This window comes from Dromiciops gliroides, chromosome 3, assembly GCF_019393635.1.
Source record: "Dromiciops gliroides isolate mDroGli1 chromosome 3, mDroGli1.pri, whole genome shotgun sequence".
Lineage (NCBI taxonomy): Eukaryota > Metazoa > Chordata > Mammalia > Microbiotheria > Microbiotheriidae > Dromiciops > Dromiciops gliroides.
The window spans coordinates 184,425,426-184,440,860 of record NC_057863.1 but is presented as its reverse complement, the minus strand read 5'-3'; the positions used below and the strand labels follow the sequence as shown (position 1 = coordinate 184,440,860).

Here is a 15,435-nt window from a genome sequence, read left to right as displayed (position 1 = left end):
TTTGACAAAAGGATTGAAGTTTCAGAGTTAGAAACCCAGCCACTGCTACATATTGGTCATATAACCCTTGGTAAGTCATTTAGATGCTTGGTAGAGGGAATTTCCTGCTATTTTCTGAATACTTAGGAACTCCAAGGTCTAGATTAAAAAAGAAAGAAAGTTGAATCTAACGCTATTGAAAAATTGGTCCCCATAACAGACAATTTAAAAAATGCTAGAGGGTTGACTAGGTGGCAGAGTGGATAGAGCACCGGCCCTGGAGTCAGGAGTACCTGAGTTCAAATCCGACCTCAGACACTTAACACTTACTAGCTGTGTGACCCTGGGCAAGTCACTTAACCCCAATTGCCTCACAAAAAACCAAAACCAAAACCAAACAAAAGTATTAAAAAACGCTAGAGCAAATTCCTTTTCAGTTGGTTATTATTTACTTCTAAGCACAAGAATAACGGTGTAGGAGGCAGCTAGGTGGCACAGTGGATAAAGCCCTGAATTCAGGAGTACCTGAGTTCAAATCCGGCCCCAGACACTTGACACTTACTAGCTGTGTGATCCTGGGCAAGTCACTTGACCCCCATTGTCCCGCCCCTCCCCCCAAAAAGAATAATGGTGTACTTTCACATATTTTTCATCAGTGCTAGTCTTTAAAGTTTAAAAAATAATAATACAGCACTTTATTTGGAGAAAGTGCCTGGGAGAAAACACTCAATTTGGATGGGGGATAGCTTTTCAAGGGGAAAGGAATTGGAGGGAAGCACTTGTTACTTGAACTCATTTTCTTGATATTCTTTTTAATTCAGAAATTTGAAGATGATGTTACTTATTGGACAAACAGAGGCCGCGATGGCCATGACTACTATGGAGGTTACTACCAGCGCCATTATGATGAAGATGCTGCCATTGGGCCTCGGCATCCCCACACCTTTAGGCACGGAGCCAGTGTCAACTATGATGACTACTGAGTGCCTTTTCTGATGCTCTGGAAAAGGCACCAGGGTTTTTGTTGGTTTTTTTTACTTACCCCAAAGGGTTGTTATGAGGATCAAAGGCAATAATATGTATGTAAAGCACTTTGCAAACCTTAAGCACTATATACATGTGAGCTATTATTATTCCTGATTTACTAATGCATTTTGAAAAGATTTTTGTTTGTTTGTTATAAATCTAATCACTGCCAAACAAAAACATTCTTGTCCATGTCCATGTTTACCACTCCACTCCATATACTGGAGACCTTCCTCATTTTTTCCTCTCATTAGGAGGAAGACATGAAATTATGCAGGAAGTATAAACAGTTCAATTTAAAAATAAAAACATACAACCATAAAGAAACAGGGGATGCTTACAGTCTTAGGATGGTGTCTTAAGGCTGCCCTGAGACTTTTGGGATGCCCTGTGTATTAACATTAAAAAAAATAACAGCAATGCTTTCTTTGCTTCTGTGTCCCTATTTCCTCTGTATATCTTTTTATCAGACTTTGTTGCTGTTTTTAAAATAAATAAATAAATCTATGATCATAGCAAATATATCGTATTTCCAATACTGTACCCTTCCTTCTATAGATCTTGCCATATTTGTTGTCTTATCTTTGTCATTTCTGAATGGCACAATAATCCATTCTGATCTATTTTCTAACTCCAACTACATTTCTGTTTTATTTTAATCCATATATATCTATATCTATATCTTTCTCTTTATGACTCTAGTGCAATTTCTAAAGAACAATAGAAACACCATCTGAAGTTTGATGTAGCTAATGTATTGATATACTACATTTTATACCAGAAATAAACTTTTGTTCAAAAATGCTTTTTGCTGCTTTTATTTGGTTAAAATCAAGTTTATTTCAATATAAATTACTTTTATAAATCAATGTGTTGAAATATTAATATGAATATTATTAATGTAAACAAAATTAATTATTAATACAAATATTAATAGTAATCTATTTGAAATATTATTTAATATTATTTATCAATTCATTATATTGATATCGATTACTTTGTCACTAATTTATTTATTGTTTCAGAAGTTTGAGAGATGACTATGGGACACCACAGCAGCAGGTCAAGGCTCTTTTGTTATCATGCTTGTGTGTCATTTGGATTTCTCACATATGCTACTAAGTCTTCAACATAATATATCACAAATAGGGTATTATATAGGAAGATTCTTTACTTTAAAAGTTGACTTTAGGGGGCAGCTAGGTGGCGCAGTGGATAGAGCACCAGCCCTGAAGTCAGGAGGACCTGAGTTCAAATCCAGCCTCAGACACTTAACACTTACTAGCTGTGTGACCCTGAGCAAGTCACTTATCCCCAATTGCCTCACTAAAAAAAAAATTTTTTTTTAAAGTTGACTTTAAAATCCAGATTATGCTGGGTTTTTCATGTTAGATACAATATGAATGAATGAATACTGTGCTGTGTGCTGAGGATACAAATTAAAAAGAAAACTTCCTCTGCATAGGCGCTTACTCACTAATGGAAGAAATAACATACACATATACTACACACATATATGCATAAATACATGCATGTGTGCATGAATACATGCATCCACACACATGCACACCAGAGTGGGGGCCAGGGAGGGGCTCTTTGTTCAAGAATGTTTCTGGGATAAGGCATAAAGAAATAGATTGACACACCCAATATAAGAACAAAAACAAAATTGATTTGTTCATGGTTCATGGTACTACACCTGGAGGACATTAGGGAGGAAAGCATACCCTTGATTGGCAGTTGGTTGAGGAAGCTATAGAGGCCAGAGATGAAAGAGTAAAGTGAAGCATAGCTGGGGCTTTTTCTGACGTAGCATTCTATGAAAGTAAGTCCCCAATCAGCAGAGTGGTGCCCTAGAATGGAAGTTTCTCCAGGATGTGGTCTCTTTGAGGGTTGGGAAGTTAGTTGTGGAGGAAATAGTTGGAGAGGAGGGGGGTGTTCTGCAAACCTGAGTATAATCACCAGTGAAAAGATGGACATTTCACACACACACACACACACACACACACACAAAGAGGCATTCCTAAAATGTTTCTTCTCATTGCTCTGTTGCTTCTCTAATTTGGCTTCTCCCAACTGGAAACATCTGTGAGTTTTTCCTGAAATGATGCTTTTATATAAATGGTCTGAGATGATGCATTGGTTTTAGGCAGCCCATGCTAGAAATAGAATTAATAAATCTTAATGGAGAATTAATAGAGGATTAGAAAAGTAGGTGGCTGAAGAGTCTCTTTAGCAATCTAAAGTCCTTTCTACCTTTAAATCTAGGATCATATAGTTTTCTGATCTGTCACTGAGCAAAGAAAATACAACATCCTCAATAATTTCAATTAATAGTTGAAACAGATGACACTTTTTTCTATCTATAGCTTCTAATCCAAGACAGTAGAAACACTGACCAAGGATTATATGAGAATAAAAAGCAACCTAATTTAGTTTTTGGCTTTTTTTTTTCAGAGACATATCAAGGGTTAAATTCAATTTTGAAATTAATTCTAGGGAACAAACAACTGTGTTTAATACATATGTATACATGTATTTATGTGGACATATATGTATAAACTATTTATACACACATATATTTGTATATATATACATACACATAGACATACATATATGACAATACTTCTAAGAATAAGTGATTTTGTCAGTGTAAGCATGTATTTCATTGACACATATGATCATTATGGGATTAGAAACTCATAGATTTAGAGCTAGAAAGAACCTCGGCGATCATTGAGATTCCAGTGTCCTCATTTTCAAATGAGGAAAATGAAGTGAAAAGGGGTTAGTGACTTGTTCTAGGGCCCAGAGCTAGTAAGTATCTGAGGTGGGAAATTAACCCAGGTCTTCTTGACTCCGAGTTCAGTGCCCTCTCCACTATACCTTACTGCCTCAGTAGACTGTCCTTGTGAGTTGCTGTGGTTAAACAATTCTTCATCCTCTTCACAGCCAACTTGACTTCCTTATCTTCAGTAGACTCATCCTCATGTAACCATTTCTGCTGCAAGAGTTGCCCTAGAGACACGAGATTATATCCTGGAGTTCACCATTTTTGTGTATGGAAATTTGCTGTCAGAGATATCTCTGGAAAAGTGGAACAAGAATATATTTTGTTGGGGCAGCTAGGTGGCCCTGGATTCAGGAAGACCTGAGTTCAAATCCGACCTCAGACACTTGATACTTCCTAGCTGTGTGACCCTGGGCAAGTCACTTAACCCCAATTGCCTCACCCCCCCCCCAAAGAATATATTTTGTTTTGGGGGTCATGGCCCATAGGACAATGGCTGTGCATTCAGTTCCCCAGCTACACATCACCCACGCTGGGAATTTCTGTTCCTGACAATGGTGTTCCAGAGCTGAGAAGCAGTGCTGTGGTTTCATTTCTTTTAAAGACTACGGGGTGGATCTTCTGCTTGCCTTTGGCACAGATGTGCTTCCATAAGAGTACCAAGGGGATCAATAAAAGATTGCTGCATGATGCCAAAGTCTAAGTCCTTTGGTAATGAGCCAAAGCACGTGGCCCTGGTCCAACACAGCATCCAGTTTGGTCAATTGGGGATTTCCCTTGTTTTGCCCATTCCAGAAAATAGACCTGTGTTCCACAGCCTGTCCTATTCTTGAAGTCCTCTGAGCTTGGAAGGGCTACCCAAGGCTTATGCTCTTTGCTAACCCTCTGTTGCATTATTGTTGCTATTGCTGTTGTTGTTTAGTCATTTCAGTTGTGTACAAGTCTTTGTGACCCATTTAGGGGTTTTCTCACCAAAGATACTGGAGTGGTTTTCCATTTCCTTTTCCAGCTCATTTTGCAGATGAGGAAACTGAGGCAAACAGGGTTAAGTGACTTACCCAGGGTCACACTGCTAGTAAGTATATGAGACAGGATTTTAACTCAGGTAGATGAGTCTACCTGACTTCAGGACCAGTACTCTATCCACTGAGTCACCTAGCTGCCCATTTCTGTTGCTTATACACCATAATCAGGCTTGGTATTAGGACCTTAGTGGAGGTAAAAAAAAAATACCCCAGAATTTTATATTTCAAATCATACAATGATTAGGTAATAGGTTGGAGGATGAGAAAGAAAAAAGGAGTCATACAAAGAAGGAGGGGGTGGGGGAGGGGTGGTGGTGTGACTATGAGGCAGAAGTGACTGTGAATCAGGACACCATGGAGCTGGAATTTCTTTTTTTCCAGAAGAACAGGGTCTCCTCAGCAGTGACAGGAGGTCTAGCATAGGGGAAGAAGTGAGCCATCTTGGTCAGAGTGTATATCACTACCAAAATGGCACCATGATCCTAGAACGGAGGCAGATCCAGTATAAAAATCCAGCATTATTATAGGCACAAAGCTATCTTGGCAGGGATTATAACAAGCCAGTCACCTTCCCCATGGTGTCCATGGTGTCCATGGTGTCCATGGTGTCCATGGTGTCCATGGTCTGAGCACCTTTCTTACAGCATCAGACATACTGGCAAACATTGTGTTATATTTGTAGCTTCCAGAGGTCCCAGGCAATAAAAACTGAAGTTCTGAAAATACTCACCTGGTCTGTCATGGCAAATCACAATATCATGGGATCATGGATTTTGATCCTAAAGGTTAAGAATAATTAACAGCAGTCATAACCATCATCATCAACAACAATAACAACAATAACATTTATATAGTGGCTGCTGTGCCCTAAGTGCTTTAAAATATTCTCTCATTTCATCCTCACAACAATCCTGCTATTATTTACCCCATTTTACGGATGAGGAAACTAAGGCTTAGAAATCTTTGCCTAGGGTCACATAGCTTTTAATATCTGAGGTGGGATTGGAATCCAAGTCTTTCTGACTCCATTTCTAGTGCTCTATTCACTGGTGCTTCCCATTTATAGATCACTATCAGTCTTTTATGGGGAATCAAAAGAACAGGCCCAAAGAGGCAGCTGGAAACTGATCAGCCTTCTGGTCCAGTGGTTATAACATTTTGGAGGACAAGCAAGTAGGTCTGAGTACAGGTATCTTGTACTTGCTGCTGGTAAGCACATCTAGCTAATTCAGCAGAATTTGAGCAACTATAAATCTTTTTTGTTGTTGTTGTTGTTTTGTTTTTGCGGAGCAATGAGGATTAAGTGACTTCCCCAGGATCACACAGCTAGTGTCAAGTGTCTGAGGCTGGATTTGAACTCAGGTCCTCCTGAATGCAGGGCTGGTGCTTTATCTATTGTACCACCTAGCTGCCCCCGAGCAATTTTAAATCTTATGGTCTATAGGCCCTACTGGGCTGGCTGATCCATTTTTGGAGGTTGAGTAGAGTTGTGATCAGAATTCTGTTATGTTTCATAGTACATCTGCTCAAGGATTGCTGTATAACCCTTCAGAAGCCCCTTGCTGACAAGAGAATCCAGGCATATTTGGTGCACTTCTGAGGATTCTGGATTAACGCAGGTGGGACTTGGGATGTAGTTGGCAAGGCCCACAGAGATAGCCACCAGGTCACTTTAGGAGCACTCAGGATCACAAGGTTCAAAACATAAAACAAGTTAACTTACAAATTAGTGGACCCAAAAAAGATTCATGGATTTCCAAGAGATTCTCTGCAATGGTCAACAAACCTCCTAGAGACATCTTGCATTGCCACCCTAAGTGGAGAAAAAGCCAGTGTTTGAAACCTCCATGTCAATGTTCCCTTCCAGGCTTCTCTATCAGGCCACCCTCATGTTCCTTCCCTGACATATCATTTTTTGTTTAAATTAGATTTTCATTTTTTATTTTTCTCAATTATGTGTAAAGATATTTTTTGAGTTCCAAACTTTTCTCCCACCCTCCTTTCCCTCCCCCCTCCTGAGGCCAGCAAGCAATTTTATATAGGTTATACATTACAAGCATGTTAAACCTATTTCCACATTAATCAGAATAAAAGGGAAAAAACATAAGAAAGAATAAAGAACAAGAACAAAAAAACAACAACAAAAGTGAAAATAGTGTGCTTCTGTCTGTATTCAGACTCCATAGTTCTTTTTCTGAGTGTGGAGAGCATTTTCCACCATAAGTCTTTTGACATTGTCTTGGGTCATTTTATTTGCAAAGAAGAGTAAGTCTATCACAGGTGATCATCACAAAATGTTGATACTGTGTGCAATGTTATCTTGGTTCTGCCCATCTCACTCAGCATCAATTCATGTAAGTCTTTCCAGGTTTTTCTGAAACCCACCTGATTATTATTTCTTACAGCATAATAGTATTCCATTACATTCATATGCCACAACTTGTATAGCCATTCCCTTATTGATGCGCATCCCCTCAATTTCCAATTCTTTGCTACCACAAAAAGAGCAGTTATAAATATTTTTGTACATGTTGCCCTTTTCCCTTTTTTATGACCTCTTTGGGATACAGACCTAGTAGTGGTATTGCTGGGTCAAAGGGAATGCACAGCTTTATAGCCTTTTGCGCATGGTTCCAAATTGCTCTCCAGAATGGTTGGATCAGTTCACAACTCCACCAACTGTGCATCAGTGTTCCAATTTTCCCACATCTTCTCCAACATTTATAATTTTCCTTTGTTGTCATATTAGCCAATTGGATAGGTATGAGGTGGTACCTCAGAGTAGTTTTAATTTGCATTTCTCTAATCAGTAGTGATTGAGAACATTTCATATGGCTGTAGATAGTTTAAATTTCATCATCTGAAAACTGCTTCTTATATATTTGATTCAGTTCTCTACATATTTTAGATATGAGACCTTTATCAGAAACATTGTCTGTAAAATTCCCCCCCCAGCTTTCTGCTTTCTTTCTAATCTTGTTTGCATTGATTTTATTAATGCAAAACCTTTTTAATTTAATGCAGTCAAAATGATCCACTCTGCATTGCATAACGTTCTCTATTTCATCTTTGATCATACATTCTTCCCCTCTCCACAGTTCTGAAAGCTAAACTATTCCTTCCTTTTCTAATTTGTCCATGTATCACCCTATGTTTATGTTATGTCTATGGTATCATCCTCTATGTCTAGATCTTGCACCCATTTTGACTTTACTTTGGTGTATGGTGTAGGATGTTGGTCTATGCCTAGTTTCTGCCATACTATTTTCCAGTTTTCCCAGCAGTTTTTGTCAAATAGTGAGTTCTTATCCTGGAAGCTAGAGTCTTTGGGTTTATCAAACAGGAGATTGCTATGTGCATTTACTGCTGTTTTATGAGCCTAACCTATTCCACTGGTCCACCACTCTATTTCTTAGCCAGTACCAAATAGTTTTCATGGTTTCTGGTTTTGCGGGTTTTAGATCTAGTAGAGCTAGGCCACTTTCCTTTGAATTTTTTCATTAATTCCCTGGATATTCTTGACCTTTTGTTCTTCCAGATGAATTTTGTTATTGTTTTTTGTAGCTCTTTGAAATACTTTTTTTGGTAGTTTGATTGGTATAGCACTGAATAATGAAATTAATTTGCATAGAATTGTCATTTTTATTGTATTAGCATGGCATATCCATGAGCAATTTATATTTGTCCATTTGTTTAGATCTAACTTTATTTGTGTGAGAAGTGTTTTGTAATTGTGTTCATATAGTTCCTGGTTTTGCCTTGACAGTTAGACTTTCAAGTATTTTATATTGTCTACAGTTATTTTAAATGGAATTTCTCTTTCTATCTCTTGCTGCTGGACTTTGTCATATATAGAAATGCTGATGATTTATATGGGTTTATTTTATATCCTGAAACTTTGCTAAAGTTGTTAATTGTTTCAAGTACTTTTTTAGTTGATTCTTTAGGATTCTGTAAGTATACCATCATAGCATCTGCAAAGAGTGATAGTTTTGTTTCTTCCTTGCCTATTCTAATTCCTTCCATTTCATTTTCTTCTCTTATTGCTAAGGCTAACATTTATAGTACAATATTGAATAATAGTGGTGATAATTCCCTGGCATCTCTTGCTGGGTGTCATTGGTCTCAGTTTCCTATAACTCTCTCTTCTCCCCTCTCCACCTCTTATGTTTTCCCTTACCTCCCAGATCACCATCCCTTGTAGCTTCATCTCCACCCCTCTCAGCACCTCCCATAGTTTAGCTGAGAGCAAAAGTAGCTGAGACCCTCATGATGAGACCACTCTAGGGCATCTGCCTGGGTGTGCATACAGTTTGAAAGCAAGGCCAGAGTGTCTAAGTTCTTATAAATATTATTGGGGACAGTTAAGCCCCATAACCTCTGCACTCTCACACAAAGGGTTTCTAAGGGAGTTATCATAATACTACCCTTCTTGTACTATTCAAATGAATCTATTTTCATATCAATGCCATCTTATATACTGAGTCAGTCTTGTTTGCCTACTCTCATCCCCACTGTTTGGGGAGTATCCTTCCCTCTCATGTCAACACCTCTCACTAAGTTTGGGAATTTGGAATGGCAGTTTTCACTTCTAGGGACTACTATATAGCTTTGGGTTGTCTCAGCTGGTTAAAAGAGGTGCTGTGACAGAGGAGAACATGTGGGGATAAAATAATGTTGAATGCCATAGAACTGAGGATTGGTAATTAGTTCAGGGGTCCACCATGGTAGTGTGACTTTCTCCTTAGGTGAATTAATTTGAACTCTCCATTAGCCTACTACAACTATCAGGACTCAAGTTGTATTATAAGGAGGTTCCAGGAAGTAACTTCCTTTTCTAGTGCAAGTGCCATCTTCTCTGCAACTTTGGTTTTGAAGACTTGCCCAGAGTCAGTCAATATGTCAAAGACAGGAATTGAACCCAGGTCTTCCTGGTTTGAAAGTCAGCTGTCTTATCATTATACTATGTTGTCTTACTACTATATCCCTCTGAAACACTGCTTCCTCCCTCTCAAATGGATCCTTCTTCAATTAAGCAAATAGCTAGTGCTGGTGCAGGCACTAGAAGGTGGCCTAAACCAATTTCCTATACTGAGTGGGGTCTTGGAAGTAGATGAAGATAGACTCAAGATGAGGTGGCAGTCTGAGTCCAGTTACGCTTAAAATACTGGGTATTTTATATGAAATATGAACATCTGGAAAACTATTAAGCAAAAGGTCAGTCTTTTTGTTTCTCTATGGCAACAGAGTAGAAAAAAGGTTGACTTTAGAGTCACAAGACCTGAGTTTCAGTTCCAGCCCTGCTACTTACTGCCTATGTGACCAAGCACTTAGCCTCAGTTTCCTTATCTGTAAAATGGGGGCATTTTAACTAAATTTTCTCTAAGGTCCCTATTAACTCTAGCTCTATGATTTTACATATTAGGATCTTATTCACATAGGCCATACTGGTTTGGGGCAGATAGGTGGTACAGTGGATAGAGTGTTGGGCCTGGAATCCAAAAGAACTGTCTTTGTGAGTTCAAACCTGGTCTCAGACAGTTGTGTGACCCTGGACAAGTTACTTAACCCTTTTTGCCTCAGTTTCCTCATCTGTAAAATGAGTTGGAGAAGGAAATAGCAAAATATTTTAGTATCTTTGCCAAGAAAACCCCAAATATGGCTGTAAAAAGTTGGACACCACTGAAAATGACTGAACAATAAAAATACTGGTTTGGAAGACTGTTTTCCCTTTATTACTTCTCATATGCAAATCAGTCCCACTCTCCAAGACCAAGTTACTTAAACAATCTTATGGCTTACCTAGAATTAATTTTTCTGCCCCAACAACACTAAAAATATCCCTAATGTCCAGATACTGGGGAAGCAACTCTGGCTCCAGACCTGACTGGGAGCCATTGTTAGGTATGACATGTGCCTGTTCAGATCATTGTTCCAGTAATGCTAGTAATAGAGTTAGCCTTTCCTAAGAACTGCATGATAGCTGGATTATGCAGTGACAGCCAATGGATTTTAAGAACAAGTAGAGAAAAAGGGAAATGAATTGCTTTTGAAATAAACACTATTTACTACTCATTCTGGCCAAAGAGAGCTTAATCTCTTACAGTACCAATGTGATCCAAAGTGGACACCTGTCTGTTGTTGTTGTTTGTCTTTCATTCTCAAAGGGGACCATGACAGATGTCATGACTTGAAATGAATTGGATTTAAGTGAGGGATGGTTGTGCAAGGTCACAACCTCACTCTCTCCTCCAGAGTCATCTGGGTCCAGTGGCAAGATATATATCAGGATGAATGGAGATGGCCTTGGGTGTTTGAGGCAATTGGGGTCGTGACTTGCCCAGGGTCACACAACTAGTAAATGTCTGAGGTAAAATTTGAACTCAGGATCTCCTGACTCCAGTGCCACCTAGCTGGACACCTGTCTACTATTTCAATGATCACTTGGCAGTCATAGAGTTGTAGGAACACTTTCTCTTTCTCTGAAAGAAGCCTATAAACAAGTTCAGGGGGCAGAGAGGCCTATGAATTGGGCAATGTTGACATTTGGAATAACCAATGTTTTGGATGTTTGATTCCAAGAATCAGAACAAGTGCATGTGGGGCTGTCTCTAGGGATTGGCTTGGCTGGGGATGGATGGGAAAGGAGAAAATTAATACTCTTATTACCTGGTAGTTACTCTGGTCCATAAATGGTCCCACTCCATGGTGGTACTGTGAATATGCTACCTATAGATTCTTTGACAGATTCTTTCCCCTCTCTGTAAAATAAGGGGTTTAAACTAGATAATCTCCTGATTCTGTCTATGTCTAAAGATGATAAGTCCTATGATTGGTTTGATTCATGCCATTTTACCTTCTCTCCATCATAGATGAGACCATAGGTTTAAAGTTCAAAGGTACATCAGAGGCCATTAAGTCTAAGCCACTTCATTTCACAGCCAAGGAAACTAAGGCAAGAAGTTAAATGACTTATCTAAGGTTGTATGTTTAATTGTCATTCAGTTGTGTCCAACTCTTCATGACTCCATTTGGGGTTTTTTTGGCAAAGATACTAAAATATTTTGCCATTTCCTTCTTCAACTCATTTTACAGATAAGGAAACTGAGGCAAATAGTGACTAAATGACTTGCCCAGAATTGTGTGTTTACTTGTTGTTCAGTCATGTTTGACTCTTCATGACTCTATTTGGGGGTTTTCTGGCAAAGATACTGGTGAGCTTTGCCATTTCCTTCTACAGATCATTTTACAAATGAGGAAACTGAGGTAAACAGGGTTAAGTGAATTGCATACTTCACTTTGCATCAGCTCATATAAGTCCTCCCAGATATTAAGTTTAGGCTTTAAGGCTAGGTCTTCTTGACTCCAAGTCCAGTTCTTTATTCCATAGACCAGCCTCCTTTATTATCCTTGTCCCATTCAACTGAACAATGGTCCTATATTTTCTTCTAATTTAGGCAGCTAATATGGCACAGTGTATAGAGGATTGAACTTGCAGTTCGGAGGAGTCAAGTTCAGATCCTGCCTCTGACACTAGGCAAGCCATTTAACCTCTGTTGGCTTCAGTTTCCTCATTTGTAAAACTGGGATGTTAATAGCACCTTCATCCTAGTGTTGTAAGGATAAAATGAGATAGTATTTGTAAAATGCTTTGCAAACCTAAAAGCATTAAGCAAATGTTAGCTATTATCATTTTATCTTCCTCTTGCTCCATCTCCAACATAGCCTTTAAAAACTTTTGTTTGTTTGTTTGTTGGTTGTTTTTTTTTGAGGCATTTGGGGTTAAGTGACTTGCCCAGGGTCACACAGCTAGTAAGTGTCAAATGTCTGAGGCCAGATTTGAACTCAGGTACTCCTGACTCCAGGGCCTGTGCTCTATCCACTGCGCCACCTAGCTGCTCCCTTTAAAAACTTTTAAAAAGAAAAACAAAAGAAACAAACAAAAAAACCAAATTCTTTGCATTATTCTCAGAATTGTCCTTTGAAACCACTGCCAATTTTAGTGGCAGCCCTTGGGCACTTACATCACACTTCTGTTTCCTTGAAGAGGGTGGACAATTGTGTCCCAGGGAAGAGGGGAGAGGATAGAAAGAGTTCTTCATCTATGCATTTTATTTACACAAAATGTGCAGGACTGCTGTGACCCTGGCTTGTGTCTTGGGACTTTTACAGGACTATCATTCCAAAAGAAAAATCCCCCTGACTCTCAGGAATCTTTTTGTACCCCACCCCAAAAGGAATTTTCCATTGTCAGGTGGTCACCCCATCTAATCTGCTTTGGTCTTCCCTTCTGTTCTGGGAGGAGAATGTTTCTAAGCCATCTCCTCCCCTTGAGGTTAAGTCTTTGACTTCCCACTAGGTCAACTTTCTTTAGCACCTAATAAAGGACTATGTTAATCCTAATTGGACTCTGTGTGTGTGTGTGTGTGTGTGTGTGTGTGTGTGTGTGTGTGTGTGGCAGTTGGGGTTAAGTGACTTGTCCAGGGTCACACAGCTAGTAAGTGTTAAGTGTCTGAGGTCGGATTTGAACTCAGGTCCTCCTGAATCCAAGGTTGGTGCTCTATCCACTTTGCCACGTAGCTGCCCCCAGGAGTGTAATTCTTTTTCTTCTTTTTTTTTTTTTTTGCAGGGCAATGGGGTTAAGTGACTTGCCCACGGTCACACAGCTGGTAAGTGTCAAGTGTCTGAGGCCAGATTTGAACTCAGGTACTCCTGAATCCAGGACCGGTGCTTTATCCACTGCGCCACCTAGCTGCCCCAGGAGTGTAATTCTTTACAGAGGAATACCTAATGATGCCTACCACCTATTTCCCCCACTGCACTTCCCATGATCAGAGTCCATGCTTTAGAGGCCTTAACTGTTTCAGCTGAACTCCTGCCCTAGTGGGTGGGTGCCTATATCTATATCTAGGCTGGCTCCAGCCATCCTTAGTTTAACTGGCTAGTGAACTTATAGTCAGTTGCTTTGCTGCCATGATGAAACTTCCAACTTACTTTTCTTCTCTACTACTTTTCTGGAGTTCTTCCTCCCCTCCTCCTCTTCTCCCTCTGTCCATGTTGGGAATCATAACCTTACTTGCTGATGTTCTCTCCAAAAGAATATAAATTTTCATCACTTAAACTTTGCAACATATCTTGGGGTTTGGCAGCTAGATTTTTTCTTTCCTACTTATTCTATTTTTTAAAAAAACTTGAACAATTAACTTTTTGGTCTTGTGTAGTTTTCATTTATGATTTATTGGTCCCATTTTACAGATGAGATAAGTGAGGCTCATGTAAATTGTGACTTGCCAATGGTACACTGGAAAAAACCACTCATATTTAGTGAAAATGTGGGAGAGGGCATAATGACATGGGAGCTGGTTCATAGGGCTGGCTCACAGTAAATCTTGTAAAATAGAGAGATTTATTAGGAGAGAGGAATACATGGCTGGGAGAGAGTCATGATGGAGACTGTCTCTGAATGGAAGGAGAATTGATCTTTTATACATTTCAGACAAAGAAGGCTCTATGCCAAGTAAAGATATTGCAACATACCTGGGGAGGGAATGTTTTGGGGGTTGAGTGATGAACTACCAGTCACACATCTTGTTGATGTACAAAAAAAATCCGTATCTTGAGCATATGGAACTTGTATATCATCCTTGTAGACCTTGATATGCTTATTGGTGTTTACATCATAGATAGAAATGTCTCTAAATACCCCAGCATCTGCATGACCCCTAGTCCATGTGTCCTGGAAACATCACATTTCTGAGGTGGAAAACAACGATTGTTTTTTTATTTCTCAAATCTTTAGTTTCAGTGTCTAAAGTTTAAAGATTCTTAGAGGTTGGGTCCCTTAAGTTTCTTGAGGTCTTGAGTCCCACCACAATAATAGCTGTAATAAAGTATTTAAAAGACCATCATGTGCAAGAAAGATTAGACTTATTCTGTATGACTCTAAAGGGCATAACTAGGAACAATGGGTGGAAATCACAGGGAGTCAAATTTTTGTTCAATATAAGGAGAATCTTTCTAACAATTAGAGCTAGCCCTACCTTCCCCACCCCCCAAGAAAATGATCTATTTATGATGTACTGAGTGCCCCATCATTAGAAGTACTCAAGCAGGGCAGCTAGGTGGCGCAGTGGATAGAGCACCGGCCCTGGAATAAGGAGGACCTGAGTTCAAATCCAGCCTCAGATACTTAACACTTACTAGCTGTGTGACCCTGGGCAAGTCACTTAACTACAATTGCCTCACTAGAAGAAGAAGAAGAAGAAGAAGAAGAAGAAGAAGAAGAAGAAGAAGAAGAAGAAGAAGAAGAAGAAGAAGAAGAAGAAGTACTCAAGCAGAAGCTACATGACCATAGGCTAGGAGGGTAGTTGAAAGGATAATTGCAGGATAAACACTGTGATTACTAAGGTCCCTTACAACTCTTGGATTCTATGATTCCATCATAGTTTTCCCCCAAAACCTAAATGGTGGTGAGGCACCTGAGTACTTGTCACTTATGATAACTTCTCTGAACCTTGATTTCGCATTGTAAAATGGGAATAGTGTTATTTGTAGTATCCACCAGAGAGATCAAATGAGATCAACCAACCAACCAACCAATCAATCAATCAATCA

At 39.2% G+C, this 15,435-nt stretch overlaps 1 protein-coding gene across 3 annotated transcripts in view; it reads left to right on the top strand.

Moving 5' to 3' along the window:
• The window catches only part of ECRG4 (ECRG4 augurin precursor), a 64,242-nt gene extending 62,433 nt beyond the window's left edge, over positions 1–1,809 (top strand). For all 3 annotated transcript variants that reach the window (XM_043996699.1, XM_043996700.1, XM_043996701.1), the window contains exon 5: positions 801–1,809. In XM_043996699.1, the coding sequence (XP_043852634.1) occupies positions 801–962 (162 nt within the window). In that variant the 3' untranslated portion in view covers positions 963–1,809. The remainder of the gene's footprint in view (positions 1–800) is intronic.
• Positions 1,810–15,435: the final 13,626 nt, after the last annotated feature.